The sequence below is a fragment of the Eptatretus burgeri genome, chromosome 14 (genome assembly GCF_056783735.1).
Source record: "Eptatretus burgeri isolate ZD-2024b chromosome 14, Ebu_testis_v1, whole genome shotgun sequence".
Classification (NCBI taxonomy): Eukaryota; Metazoa; Chordata; class Myxini; order Myxiniformes; family Myxinidae; genus Eptatretus; species Eptatretus burgeri.
In genome coordinates, this window is record NC_140974.1 from 57,946,409 (window position 1) to 57,958,618 (window position 12,210).

General features: G+C 45.4%; 1 protein-coding gene across 5 annotated transcripts in view; it reads left to right on the top strand.

The window, feature by feature from the left end:
• The window catches only part of LOC147013318 (high affinity 3',5'-cyclic-AMP phosphodiesterase 7A-like), a 100,510-nt gene that overhangs the window by 70,745 nt on the left and 17,555 nt on the right, over positions 1 to 12,210 (top strand). For 4 of the 5 annotated variants that reach the window (XM_085855040.1, XM_085855036.1, XM_085855037.1 and 1 more), the window contains exons 2-7: positions 4,455 to 4,515; positions 5,616 to 5,675; positions 7,230 to 7,375; positions 9,750 to 9,813; positions 10,367 to 10,462; positions 12,073 to 12,173. In XM_085855040.1, the coding sequence (XP_085711166.1) occupies positions 4,455 to 4,515; positions 5,616 to 5,675; positions 7,230 to 7,375; positions 9,750 to 9,813; positions 10,367 to 10,462; positions 12,073 to 12,173 (528 nt within the window). Of the gene's footprint in view, positions 1 to 2,961; positions 3,469 to 4,454; positions 4,516 to 5,615; positions 5,676 to 7,229; positions 7,376 to 9,749; positions 9,814 to 10,366; positions 10,463 to 12,072; positions 12,174 to 12,210 lie in introns of those variants that run through there. The other variant, XM_085855041.1, reaches the window with a different exon arrangement.

A 12,210-nucleotide genomic window follows, 5' to 3' on the forward strand; every position in this document is an offset into this window, starting at 1 on the left:
CAGTACTTCATCAGACTGTGGATGAAAGCTTTGTAAGTGGTTAGAAAAAAAGTTTACGTTTTGTATCCCACTGATAGGCCAGATTTGCATCTGGACCTGAACTAAAATCTAATCAGCTTGTTCTTATCACTGACTCAACTCATCCACCGAGTTTTGTCATAATCCGTCCACAACTTTTTGAAATATCCTGCTCACAGACATGCAGATAAAAAGTGGGGGTGAAAACAAAACCTCCGTCCACCTTCGGTGGTGGAGGTAATGAGAAACAGCAGTACTGCTGACGCAGTTCCCCTGTACATGGAGACAAGTGTTTGGCCACAGAGTACCAGCACAGAACTCTGCAATCTTGAACATCCATCAGTGAATTTGAGTTTATGGGACACCGGGCTTAACATCCCTCCAAAGGTTCAATGGTGCAGCATCCTGTCTTTCTTTATTGGAAAGCACCAGGATGACAGTTTAGAGTCAGTTTGGGAATCAAACCAGGACTAGACAGCTCAAAGGTGAGTTCACTACCTGTGAATGATCACGTCACTGGGTTGTCCTAAGAAAGCACTCGTCGCACAAACATTGGTTTTGGTATATCCAGTGCTTGAAGAGGCCCTCGCTGTGGGTCAGTTTTTTTATTTTAATGAGCAGTCCTGAAGCAAGAAACAATACATGTTTTTTTTTTCTCGCTGCAGGACTTTGCTCATTACAATGGGGTCAGATGGTATACCTGGTGAAACAAGTCATTCTCCGACATGCTTCTCTCCGACCGACATGCCCGTTTAAGGATTGGTGGGAGTCCTGGAATGTTTCGTGCATTATTCATCGGATGCTTTTACTGCCTTGGCTGCTGTTCATTCTGATAATGAGAACAAAAGGCATTGTTACCTTCTCTGTTGTGTGTTCCAGATATGACCCTTCACCTTACACGACCTTTGCATGAAGATAAACTCGATTGCCATTCCTCCAACACTCAAACTCAACTGCCAAAAACTTCGATCGCCGATTGTTGGGCCGAACTTCAGGGAAAATGCTCAACATTCATTCTTACACGTTGATTTAATGCGTACTCTCTCCTCTTCTTTCAGCTGATGGGCAGCAAATGCATGATGGATGATGAAGGAAGATCTTAAATGGTGTTCTCTAGGACCACGGTCTCATGTCACCTTCATGTCTCTTGACTGTTTATACTTGTGTGGGTGTATTCAGCTTCAAATCTACAGCTTTGTTTATATTTTCCTGTGGGAATATCCCAGACACATGCGGGAGTCCTTCTGAAATAGAAATGGATGTCGTGGCGATTGAAAGGTACTTGACACAGGAACCCAAATGTCAAGTTTTAAGCACGGTCCAGCTTGCCGTGCAAGAATAACAGAATTGTTCCGACCGAGCAACAGCAAAGTAATGCTCATGTACAGTAACTCTTGGAGATTTGAGTGAACTACCTGAGTTAGGCTGTTCGGGCCGAGTGACAACCTTCAATTTGACCCTTGACTTGGCCTATTTTGTCCATCCCTTGACTTTGCTTGACTAGCCTATTTAGTCGACTGCAGGATGAAGGCCTCCCTCAACATGGTCCATTTTGTTATATTCAATGCAATACGAGACCATTCTACCCCACTAAATGTTCCAATTTCATCTCTCCATCCGAACTTTGGCCGACCTCTGCTTCTCATCCGATCTTCAGTCTACCACTGCTTCTCTTAGGCCCTTTATAGGTCGTCAGTTTGTAATTGTTGTTGACTACCAGTTGTCCGTTCTTCTTGCTACGTGTCCAGCGCAGTTGCTTTTCAGGTTTTCGATTGTCACCGAAAAGCAATTTTCTTTTCTGTCTCGTCCATCCGTTTCTCTTTTTGGTCCTTTTGGATCCGCCAAGACACCATCTTTCCACGGCTCTTTGCGAGGTGATCAAAGTCTCCTCCATCTTCGTTGTTCGACATCATGTTTCACTGGCACATGTGACATTGCTTGGAAAACACGCTTTTATTATTTCGTACGCAGCCTGAGGCTGCTGGTTGCATCATTGCTGGGAGCACGGCTGTGCCGCTGATGCACCACGCCGTCTCCAGTAAGCTGGTACTCATTTTTCTGACCTCGGAAGGATGAGAGGCTGAGTTAACCCACCTGGTGTTATCTAACGGCACGGGAGGAACTCAAACTCAAGACCCGAAGACCTTAAGCCAGCCATCTTAACCGTTAAGCCAACACCATGCTTGAATGGAGAACACACCGATCGTAATCTTTCCCTTCCACACACAAGGGTAGTTTGCTTTTCATGACATTATTTAATTTTCAAAATGCTGCTCATCCTGTTCCAGTAGTCTCCACATTTTCAATGTGATCTGGATCGACTTGTACGAGTTGGCCTAAGTAAATGTAATTGCCATCTTCTTCAAGTGTGCAATGATCTAATCGAGTCTCTTCCTTTCTTGCATCATAGTTGGACATGAGTTTTATGTCGTATTCATTTAGAGTTTGATCTTTTTGTCTCTCCAGGTTGATCTCTTCCATCATGACTTTCAGTACTTTAACATCGTTTGAAATCAATGCAGTGTCACCTGCGAATCGTAGGTGGTTCACCGTTTCTCCATTGATATTTAATCCTCTGTTTCCCCCCCAATTTAGCCGTTGGAACGCGCCTCGTCGGCATGCAGTGAACAGTGTCGGTGAAATTGTACTCCCCGGCTGACACCCCTTTCGATCTTGATGTTGCCTCTAATTTTGGTGCAGTTTCAAGGTCGCTGTTCCCCCATTGCGAACCTCACTGAATATATGGATGTAGCTGGAGTTGGCATGCAGGTGACGTAGAGCTTGTTTGACGCAATTTGTTTCCACACTGTCGAAGGCTTTTCCATGATCACTGGATGCGGAACACAAAGGAAGGTTATATTCTCTCGATGATTCGACAAGCTTGTTTCTTTCTCAAGGTCGGTTGTTGTCCAGTTCAATCCTAATCAGATGAAAGACCGAATACTGCACTGGAGTCATCAGAAGGAACCCGAATAAGCAAAGAGAAAAGATGTAGTCATCAGGAGAGATTCAGGTGTTACTCCTCTGAGTTCGCAATAACAGGAAATAAGCCAGTTTTTTTGTATACAGAGTCGAGGCTCGTGGAAGAACGAGAACACAGAACGGATCAGGACGCAACATAACAAAAGGAACAGCAGAAGGAGAAGGGGAAATACAACAGCAGGGCCGAGGGAGAAATAAACGGAGATGAACAAACAAGGGATGTGCGTAACGATGAGGGGTACGAGAGAACGCAAGGGGTGGACAATATGTATATAGAGGCAAAACATTTTTTGTGGGTAGGGAGCAGGGTGGTTTAACGGGTGTAGAAAAGATCATGGTTTTTTTATTGGGGACGATCTTGAGAAGATGGTTAACAGCTGCTTTGATGACCTGGAGGGAAGAATTGGATTGAAGAGAATGTGGAAGTTGGTTCCATAGGCGAGGAAAACGAGGAACCAAAGAGTCGAGGTGAGCGGTGGTTCTGGATTTTGGGAGTTTTACTAGAAGGGGGTTGCTGGTAGACCATGTGTGCCCTACAAACACCTGGATGGGGGGGGGGGGACAAACCATGGAGAAGGCAGAGAGTGCAAGACGAGAAAGGAGGCAGAAGAAGACACAGAAACCACCGACCTGTCAGTGATGGCGAAGTAAGAGGCCCATCGACTCAGCAACAGCTTTGCTAACTTTTGTGAACGATTTATAAATACTAGAGGGTCGGCAATTCTGTTGGTAATTATTTCAGCCCAACCTATTTCTTCTTTGTGGATCAATACCAGCTCAGTGTTCTTCCAAGCTGTAGGGATTTATTTTCCATCTTTGAAGAATCTTGTAAATCGTAAGGGTTATTCTTGTATACATTCACTACCAGAATAGTCTTCTGTCAATATACCACTGCTTATCATGACCGCTGTGGATCCTGCTACAAGGTTTCTTCAGGCACTTTCCCTTTGACTCGACCAGTCACTGGTCTGTTGTGCACAATATGTGGCCTGGTTCCATGTTCCCATCTCCAGTGTTGACTCGTGGTGCTCGGAACCTAGGTTCAAGTCCTCTACAGTGTTTGTGCTTGTCGAGTGTCTCCTAATTTCCTTATACATCATGTAAAAATAACTCACGTCGATGTCCTCAATGTGCTGAATGTACAAGGTCCTCCGTGAGCTCTGGAGATTAATAAAATTAATAAACACAGGATATAAAGTTTCCCACCTATCAATTGCTGATACCACCACAGGTTATCATGACATGGTGGCATACTGTTGCAGCTCGGAATGAAGGAGTTGAATTGTTCAAGCAGCAGAAGTCTAGTGAAAGAAAACTTTTTTTCACATCGTCTGCAACTACAGCTTTCACCTTTGTTGCCAAGAGGTGTACTCTTCTTCCTTATTGGAGTGGCATGAGACTGCCATTGCTCTGGCATCTGAATGTGACACTGGTGTGGTGTGGTGTGTTAACAGGGCCGGGGCTGCTGCCAAAACGAGACAACGCAGCAGAATGACAAACGTGTTCGCATGACAGGTTAGTGTCTCGCAGCCTTGGTATGGGGTGCTGGTTTGTGGGATATGGAGGAGAATGAGAAGGGTACTGTGTGGGTGACTGGTGGAATGAGAGGAGGGTGCTAGTGTAGAGGATTGGGGGGAGGGGGAGGGGTATTAGAGGTTCCATCTGGTGTCTGGGATGGTGAGAGTGAGGGTTAAGAGGTTATGTCAAAGGAGGGTGCTGGTGTAGGAGATGGTAGTGAGTGCGGTGTTCAGTTCAGTCTAGCTTTCGGTGGGAGAGCTTGATGCCGATTTGAAGTGGGGGGGGGGAGTCTGGTGGGAGGAGGGTGCCATTTTGGATGATGGTAGGTGAAAGAGAAAGGCGCTGCTGTATAGGATCAGGGGTGCGATATGGTGCTTCTGATGTATATTGGGTGGGGGTGTGCAAGAGTTGGGAGATGGTGTAGGAAATGGGCGTGGGTGTTTGCAGAGTGTTTGATTTAGATGATTGGGGGGGATGAGATTGTAGAGGGAGGAGCAGGTGTGAGAGGATGCTGCTGGTTGCTGGTGTTGGGGGTGGAGGGTGCGAGAGGAGGGTGCCGGTTGCTCTTCGAGAACGTGACTGCATTGTGAAGTGAGGGATGGTCGTGATCGTCAGCCAGGCTCAGGGTCAGTGCTGACTGAAGGAATAAATAATTGTAAACAGGGATGAGGGTTACATTTTGACCAATTACCCTTGCACCTCACTATCTGTGAATTGTATTAAATCTAACAAGGAAATATACATTCCTTTTACCTTTAATGGAGCTTCAAGACATCCTTCTCCCATTGTTTAAATAATTGCCCTCCCATAGTTTATCGGCAAGATAGCGAGGCCAAAAAGCGAACATAAACTGAAACTCACGTTGCAGAGTATTTGGAGCCAAGCGTAGATGCACTTTGACCTCCTTAACGTCTAAGGTTGACACTCAATAACATTTAAGAACAGCAGATACAGAGGCATGTTAGTTGAGTGCACCTGCAGTAGATGTGTTTACATTTACATCGTTGCTCTCGTGCTGCTCCCTTCCCTATAATCTCTCACACCCATCCCCTCCCTCCTCATGTGTGTGCTGGACACGTCGCTGTGCTGCGGATCAGATGCTGGCCAATGTGTACGTCGGGCCTCACACCCCACCGCCGCGCTGGGAATCATTTTCCGTGAGTGCCGCCCTGTACGTGGTTAGAATTGTCCCCCTTATCAGCTGACCTCAAAGATCAAAACGAGGAATAGCCACATGTTAAAGACCTTTCAGATAATACCGATGGCTTGATTTGGACCTATATGTCAATTTTGTTTCTATAAAATGAAGGTTACGCGTTCAGTGTGTTCCTCACTTGCTCATTGACTCATTAGCTGTTGCACCCTTGCTGTTCCAAAGCTTCTCAGGAAGTCCTCAGTGGAGTGAAGTGTGAAGAATTGCACCTACAGGTTAGTGCCAGGTGGTGATTTGTCCAGGTACATGCAGTTTGACATTGCCAGGTGGATGAGAGTTTCTCCGAAATGCCAACAGCATGTGCCGTGCTCTCTCTTGTTGCCAAAAGAGCTTCCAGGAGCGCTCAGTTAATGTCTTGCTCACCTAGGTTCGGGTCGGCTCAAACGCCCGTCTTTGTGCTGTGCCACAGGGCATCGTTGCATTGCGGAGCACACCTTTGTAAAGGTTGTTCACCTGCCTGTCCTATCTGCTTTCACTTGCTTGTGGATAAAAAAAAAATCCTCATGGTATCTTTTGAAGTAGATTTGGCTATTGGGCCTCCATCCTCGGCCAATTACAAATTTCCTGCACGTCCACAGCTATGGTGGAAGAGACGGCGTCAGCGGCTGAGCCGCACCCCACATCAACCAGGGAAATGAACGATCCAAGGTCTTTTTTATATTTTATTTTGAACAAAAGTCTATCCTTCCGCCAAGTGGTGAACAACAGCCACGTAAGAGTGAAAGGTCGAAAGAACAACAACAAAAAATACTGTCCTGTGGAATTGTCTTTCTGAGTGAATTGTCTCGAGCTCTTCTCCAGGATTTAAAGACTGCTGCCCATCGCCACGTCACGCTCTCTCCCAATTACACAACTGAGGTTTACTCGACCCGCTCAGACCCTGTCCGCACTCTGCTCCTACAAGGCCTCCCCTTGTGCTGTGCTGCATCCATTTGTTGTTTTCCCACTGTTTACCCTTTGCCCCATTTCGTTTGTTGAAACATTGCACCATGTTGTTCTGCCCTGCCATGAGCCTCGATCCTGTATATATATACTGTACATATTTAAAAAACGAGACAGATATCGATCAAAACAGACAAATCTAGAGGATTATGAACAGAATGAGCTTTCTTTGGCAAACGATATAATTGAAAGAAATTTGTGGTGGACAACCACCTTGAAAGGCCACAATGTGCGAGTTAGACCTTTACAAAGACCGTGATACGTTGTTCATGAGATCTGATAAAAATGTGATGGGAATCTCATCAGTTCCCATGAGAAATCGTAGACTTGTATAAGGGATGTAATCGAGTTAAGTCAGAGGGTTAAAGAAGTGTTGGAGTTGAACTACCATTTTGGATGAAGAGAGAGTTGAAAAAAATGTAAATGACAATGCAGAGGAGAGAGGAAATTGGTGACAGATGAAGTGTAAATAGAGTACATGTTTCTCTAGGGGGTACGTAGTGCATCATTACATTACCATCACCATCACTCACCATTTACTGCCGTTTGTGTACAGCTTTGGATGAGAGGGTCCATGATGGGCAAACACCCTCCCATCGTCGCCTCACCAAAAGGATTTGTGTGGCCGAACCAGCACCTGGCCCGACTCATGTTCTGCCCATCCCAGCCTGGCTTGACTGCGATCACGTGGGCCTCGCGTTGGTAAGGCCTGTCAAGTAATCATAGAAAGCGAATGCGTCTAGTGGATCGGGATTAAATTACGAAGTTGTCCCGCTGGTTACACCATTACTTAGGTGCAGACGTGTCGCTGATGCAGGACCGCTGCACATTCAGGCAGGTTTGAGGGCGTCGGCGAGAGCTTGGCAACTATTCTCTCAGACACCGTGGGACCTTCAATATCCTCATACTAATGCCGTTAGACGGGACGTCAAGCTTAACGTCCATCCGAGGGACAGGCCGCACTTTGATGAATCACCCTCCCTGTGAAAGACCAGTTTTTACCTGGGTCAGGATTCCAACCCAGGCGAGACAGCCTCGAGGTAAGTGAGTGTGCCTATACGCCATGCTGTCAGCCCCACCTCCAGACCAGACAGATCAAAAGCAAATGTACTACCTCTGCACCATCTTGTCAGAGTCGTCACTCAGGGAGACGCTGCACTCAGGCAGGCTAATGCTCTGCACGCTATTCCCAGGCCTTGAGGGCAAAGGTTCAAGTCTTAACTTATTCATCATGTTCTGATGCCTCTGTCCTTTAGGAAATCTATGTATAAGCCCCTCTACGAGCCTTATATCCCAGTCGCACAACGCCGGAGCTTTCTGTCACCCTTTGCCCCATCCTTTCCAGCATAAACCATGCTTAAACTACTCCGGCGAACCAGGAAGGATCTTGGCACTTGCACGCAATTGTAATCGGATCCATAGTTTACATCATCCAATTTACCTTGCAGTGCACGACCTTGTACACTGTGGAAGTCTTCCACATGATATACAGTATGACCACTGTCGCCACCCTCCCATTCACTTTGAAAGCACATCTGGGATTTTGGATACAACGTCCACAAATAGCTTGAGCACGACGTGGATGGAGAATGGAGTAATCATGTGACCTTAATCATTGTTATAATATATTGAGTAATAACCTGGACTGGTGGCTCGACTCACCTAAGGATGAGCATCGTGACTCACAACAGACTACCGGTTCATTAATTTCCGCAAATATTCTCACCTCCTTGTGGGGCGGTCATGTTATTAGCCCAAGTCTTTCACACACACCAGCTGGCCAGGCCCAACGCACGAGCAACGCAACTCCAAGCAGAGTAAAGTATAAAATGATGTTCCAGCTGGAATGGTTTGAGACAGGGAAACAGGAATACAAGTGTAAGAATTGCAGTTGAAACTGGAATCGGCACTGGGCTGTCAGGCTTTTGATGCAAGCACAGGCAGAGACGTATCCGGGACTTTGATTCCAATTTTAACCACGTCTCGTGGGAACAACCCTGAGAACCCAAAACGTAGTAATTACAACAAAAAAAAATTATTGTCATCCCATTAAAAACACATCCCTCGAATGACTGTCTCGAGAAGGGGTAGAATTATAAAGCACTAAAAGGAGCAGAAAAACAATATCACCAAAAACAGTCTCTCCATGAGGAATTGTTTCCTGTAAATGAGTCAACCAAGTATCGGTTGCAGGGCAATCAATTCTTGCCGCTCAATTTCCTGAGGCCCTCGACACCAAATTTGGGCAAACAGCCATGGGAACAGGTCTCGTAACATAAACATTGCACGACATCGGAGTTATGAAAATCGAGAAACAAAATGCATCAGAAACGACAATCATCGACAAGGAGCAGACGGACCGAGTACAGGGGATGACCATCAGGTCCGTGGGCTAATAAATAAATAAATAAATAAAACGATAAGGGGGATTATTTTGTTTAAAAAGGGTGATTGTTGTAAGAAGCACTTTGGGGGAAAACATGATATAAATTGTGAAAAAAAAACTTGAACATTTTAATTATCTTCTTGAGGTTCTATTGTTTTCTGAGAGGTAATAGATGTACTTGTCCACCTTTGGAGACACCCATGATGGGTTATGACAAAACTTGGTGGATGAGTTGGTTCGGTGACAAGCTGATTACATTTGGGTTGAGGTACGGATGGAGATCCGACCTATCAGTGAGACACAAAACGTAGACTATTTAACCTGGCAGAGGTATGCACTCCACCGAGTGCCGTTCTAATTGTTTGACTTGTGGAAAGAATCCCCCGACGTTCTCCCAGTGATTGCACACAAATATTTCCATCTCAAGGACTCTCTTGCATTTTGCTGATGCAATGTTAAAAAGCAGGTTGTATTTACAATGCGATTAATGTGCAGCAGCAAAATCGCGAATTTCATCGCGCTACAGAGGGCATCACTCAGGATGTTTCCAAGACCTTTTGGACGAGTGACACGTTATTTGGCAATACTGAATTGAGGGTATGCGACTGGATTGCGCGCGGTGTAGGAAATGTGTATGAGACTGGGAGAGACATTATACGGCCATCTGAGTGTATGACCTGTTCCTTACAGTGTATGCTCAAGAATGTGAGCAGCTGGAACTTTGACATGTTCCTGTTCAACAGGCTCACTCACGGTGAGGTGGTCACCTGGTGGTGAAACTGCATGGCACAACACAAACATTCATTCTCATCTTAATAACAATGGATGGAATCAACGGGACATCGATTAAGGTGTGCTAACCGTCAAGGGGAAGCAAGGAGAAGCTGATGTTTTGGGCATTCAACCTTCATCGGAGCAAAAAAAGAGCGTCAGTGCGTTGTTCTCTTAACACCCGAAACGTCAGCGCCTTGCTTCCCACGGTGGTTGGCATACCTCGAACAATGGCCTGTCGATTTAGTCCATTGTTCTACCTGCCCACGAATGCAAATGTACACTAACTTTCACCATCACGACGAGTTATTTAATCTCAGTTCTTAATCATTTTGTTTTGCAAGAAAAGGAGACTTGGGGCTTATACTTTATCGGAATAAACAATATGCTTATGATTGTTCATTGGGATAACCCAAGTGTCTCTCAGTGTCTCTCAGTGTCTCTCTCTCCCAGTCTCTCTCTCAGTCTCTCTCTCTCAGTTTCTCTCTCTCTCTCTCTTGATTCACCAATCTCTGGTGCAAACTTCTTGTGTCCAGGTAATGCCCTGGCATGCCTAGTCAGCCACCTGTTCCACCTGCATGGTCTGCTGAAATACTTTCGCCTGGACCCCATGAAGTTACGCAAGTTCCTGGGTGAGCATTAATTCTCACCGACGGGCTATAACGGTCCATCACGTACCACATGGTCTGTGCGTTACACAGGTTAAGAGTGTTCATTGAAAGTCTGTGCGATGATAGGTCTGCTTTGCTGATTGGAGCACGAGGCAAAAATTTCATGCTCGCTTAAATATGAAGTGAACAATCTGTCTGCGGAGGCATATGTTGTGCTTGCGCAAACATGCGATTGCATACGCAAGCTTAAAGGCTCATGCTTCCAGAAGAAGAAAAAAACAATGACATGAAACCAAACGAGGAGGCCTATGGAGACAAGAACCGAGACGACACCAAATGAGAAGGCCCGTAGAGATGAGAAATGGGCTTTTTCCTTTTTAGCTCAAACCTAGTTCAGTGACTTATTTGTACAAGGTTGTCTGCACACTCTATTGTTCTGAACGAGCCGATCCACAGGCTGCCAGCAATCCTTCCGCCAATGTCTGCCAAGGTGGGATTTGCTTCCAGAAATTCTCCAACATGAGAACAAATGGACGAAGAAGAAGAAGAAGAAGAAAAAAAAAAGCTTCAAAAGGACGAACGGAAAAAGCAAGCGGCTAAGCTATGTGACCTTCGTTAAACCGTCTCGGCACAAAGGTCCACTTGGTAAGAACAACAAACAACAGACATCATAAAATGGTCGATTCCTCCGACTGTAAAACTTAATTTGATGGCGTTTGTCCTCATAAAAAACAGCTTTTAGGGAGTGCAACTTTCCAGCAAGTTTACAACAAGGCATTCAAATGTTCAACGGTTCCACAAAAGGTGTGTGTCACAGCCGACGCTCTCACAATTCAGGCCAAGGTGATGGCAATGCCCTGCCTATTGTTTTAAACATCGATCAGGTACACCTTATCACGCAACCAATCTCTCGACCTCAGGTTGTGTGTACTCTCACCAAAAACAATGATTGGACGACCTTCGTTTGCTTTTCCAAAGGGTTACTAAATATAATTCATAACCGAGGGTAATTTGTTCTGCAAATTTCCATTTCATTGAACCTGGTCCATAATGCAATGATGGATACATTTGATTAATGCTTAAAAGACAAAGCAAGACCAAGAATATGAGAAATCGTGCCAGAAGGACTCGATGCAGGCACACAAAGGACACCAATCCTTTTTGTTTTGGTTTTTTTTTTTCAATGTCTTTTTGTGTGTTTTTCAAGCTTTTTCAACAGTGTCTCAGGTGCATGGAGCAGCTTGTACATATATGCCATAAAAAAGACAAATATTAGTGGACATCAATGCACTTTTAGACATGATTTACAAGGACATTGGTAAACGACGGACAAACACACAGTGTACGTGTATGGGATTTTAACTTGGGTTCCCTACACCATGAGCACTGAGCTTCTGATGGGAATCCTGCAGGTGAACCCAAACTATGAAAATGGCATTGTTGTTAAAAATGGATGCTCGAGAATCCTCCGACATGGATGTACCTTACGTACTCAAATACACGGCGTTTGACAAAACAGTGCCAAATAGGGTATTTCAGGCTTGTTGTACCGGATTATGTACTGCAGTGTAGCACTGGGCTGTGTTGTGAGCGCATGAGTGTGGCTGAAGCACAAACTTTCGCACACTCAGTGCTGGTGCAGGAAGACTACCACAGGCGGAACCCGTACCACAATGCGGTGCATGCTGCAGATGTCACACAGGCGATACACTGCTACATCAGTGAGGCAAAGGTCAGTGTTGTGGGGTGTTTGCTTAACTTGGATGCCA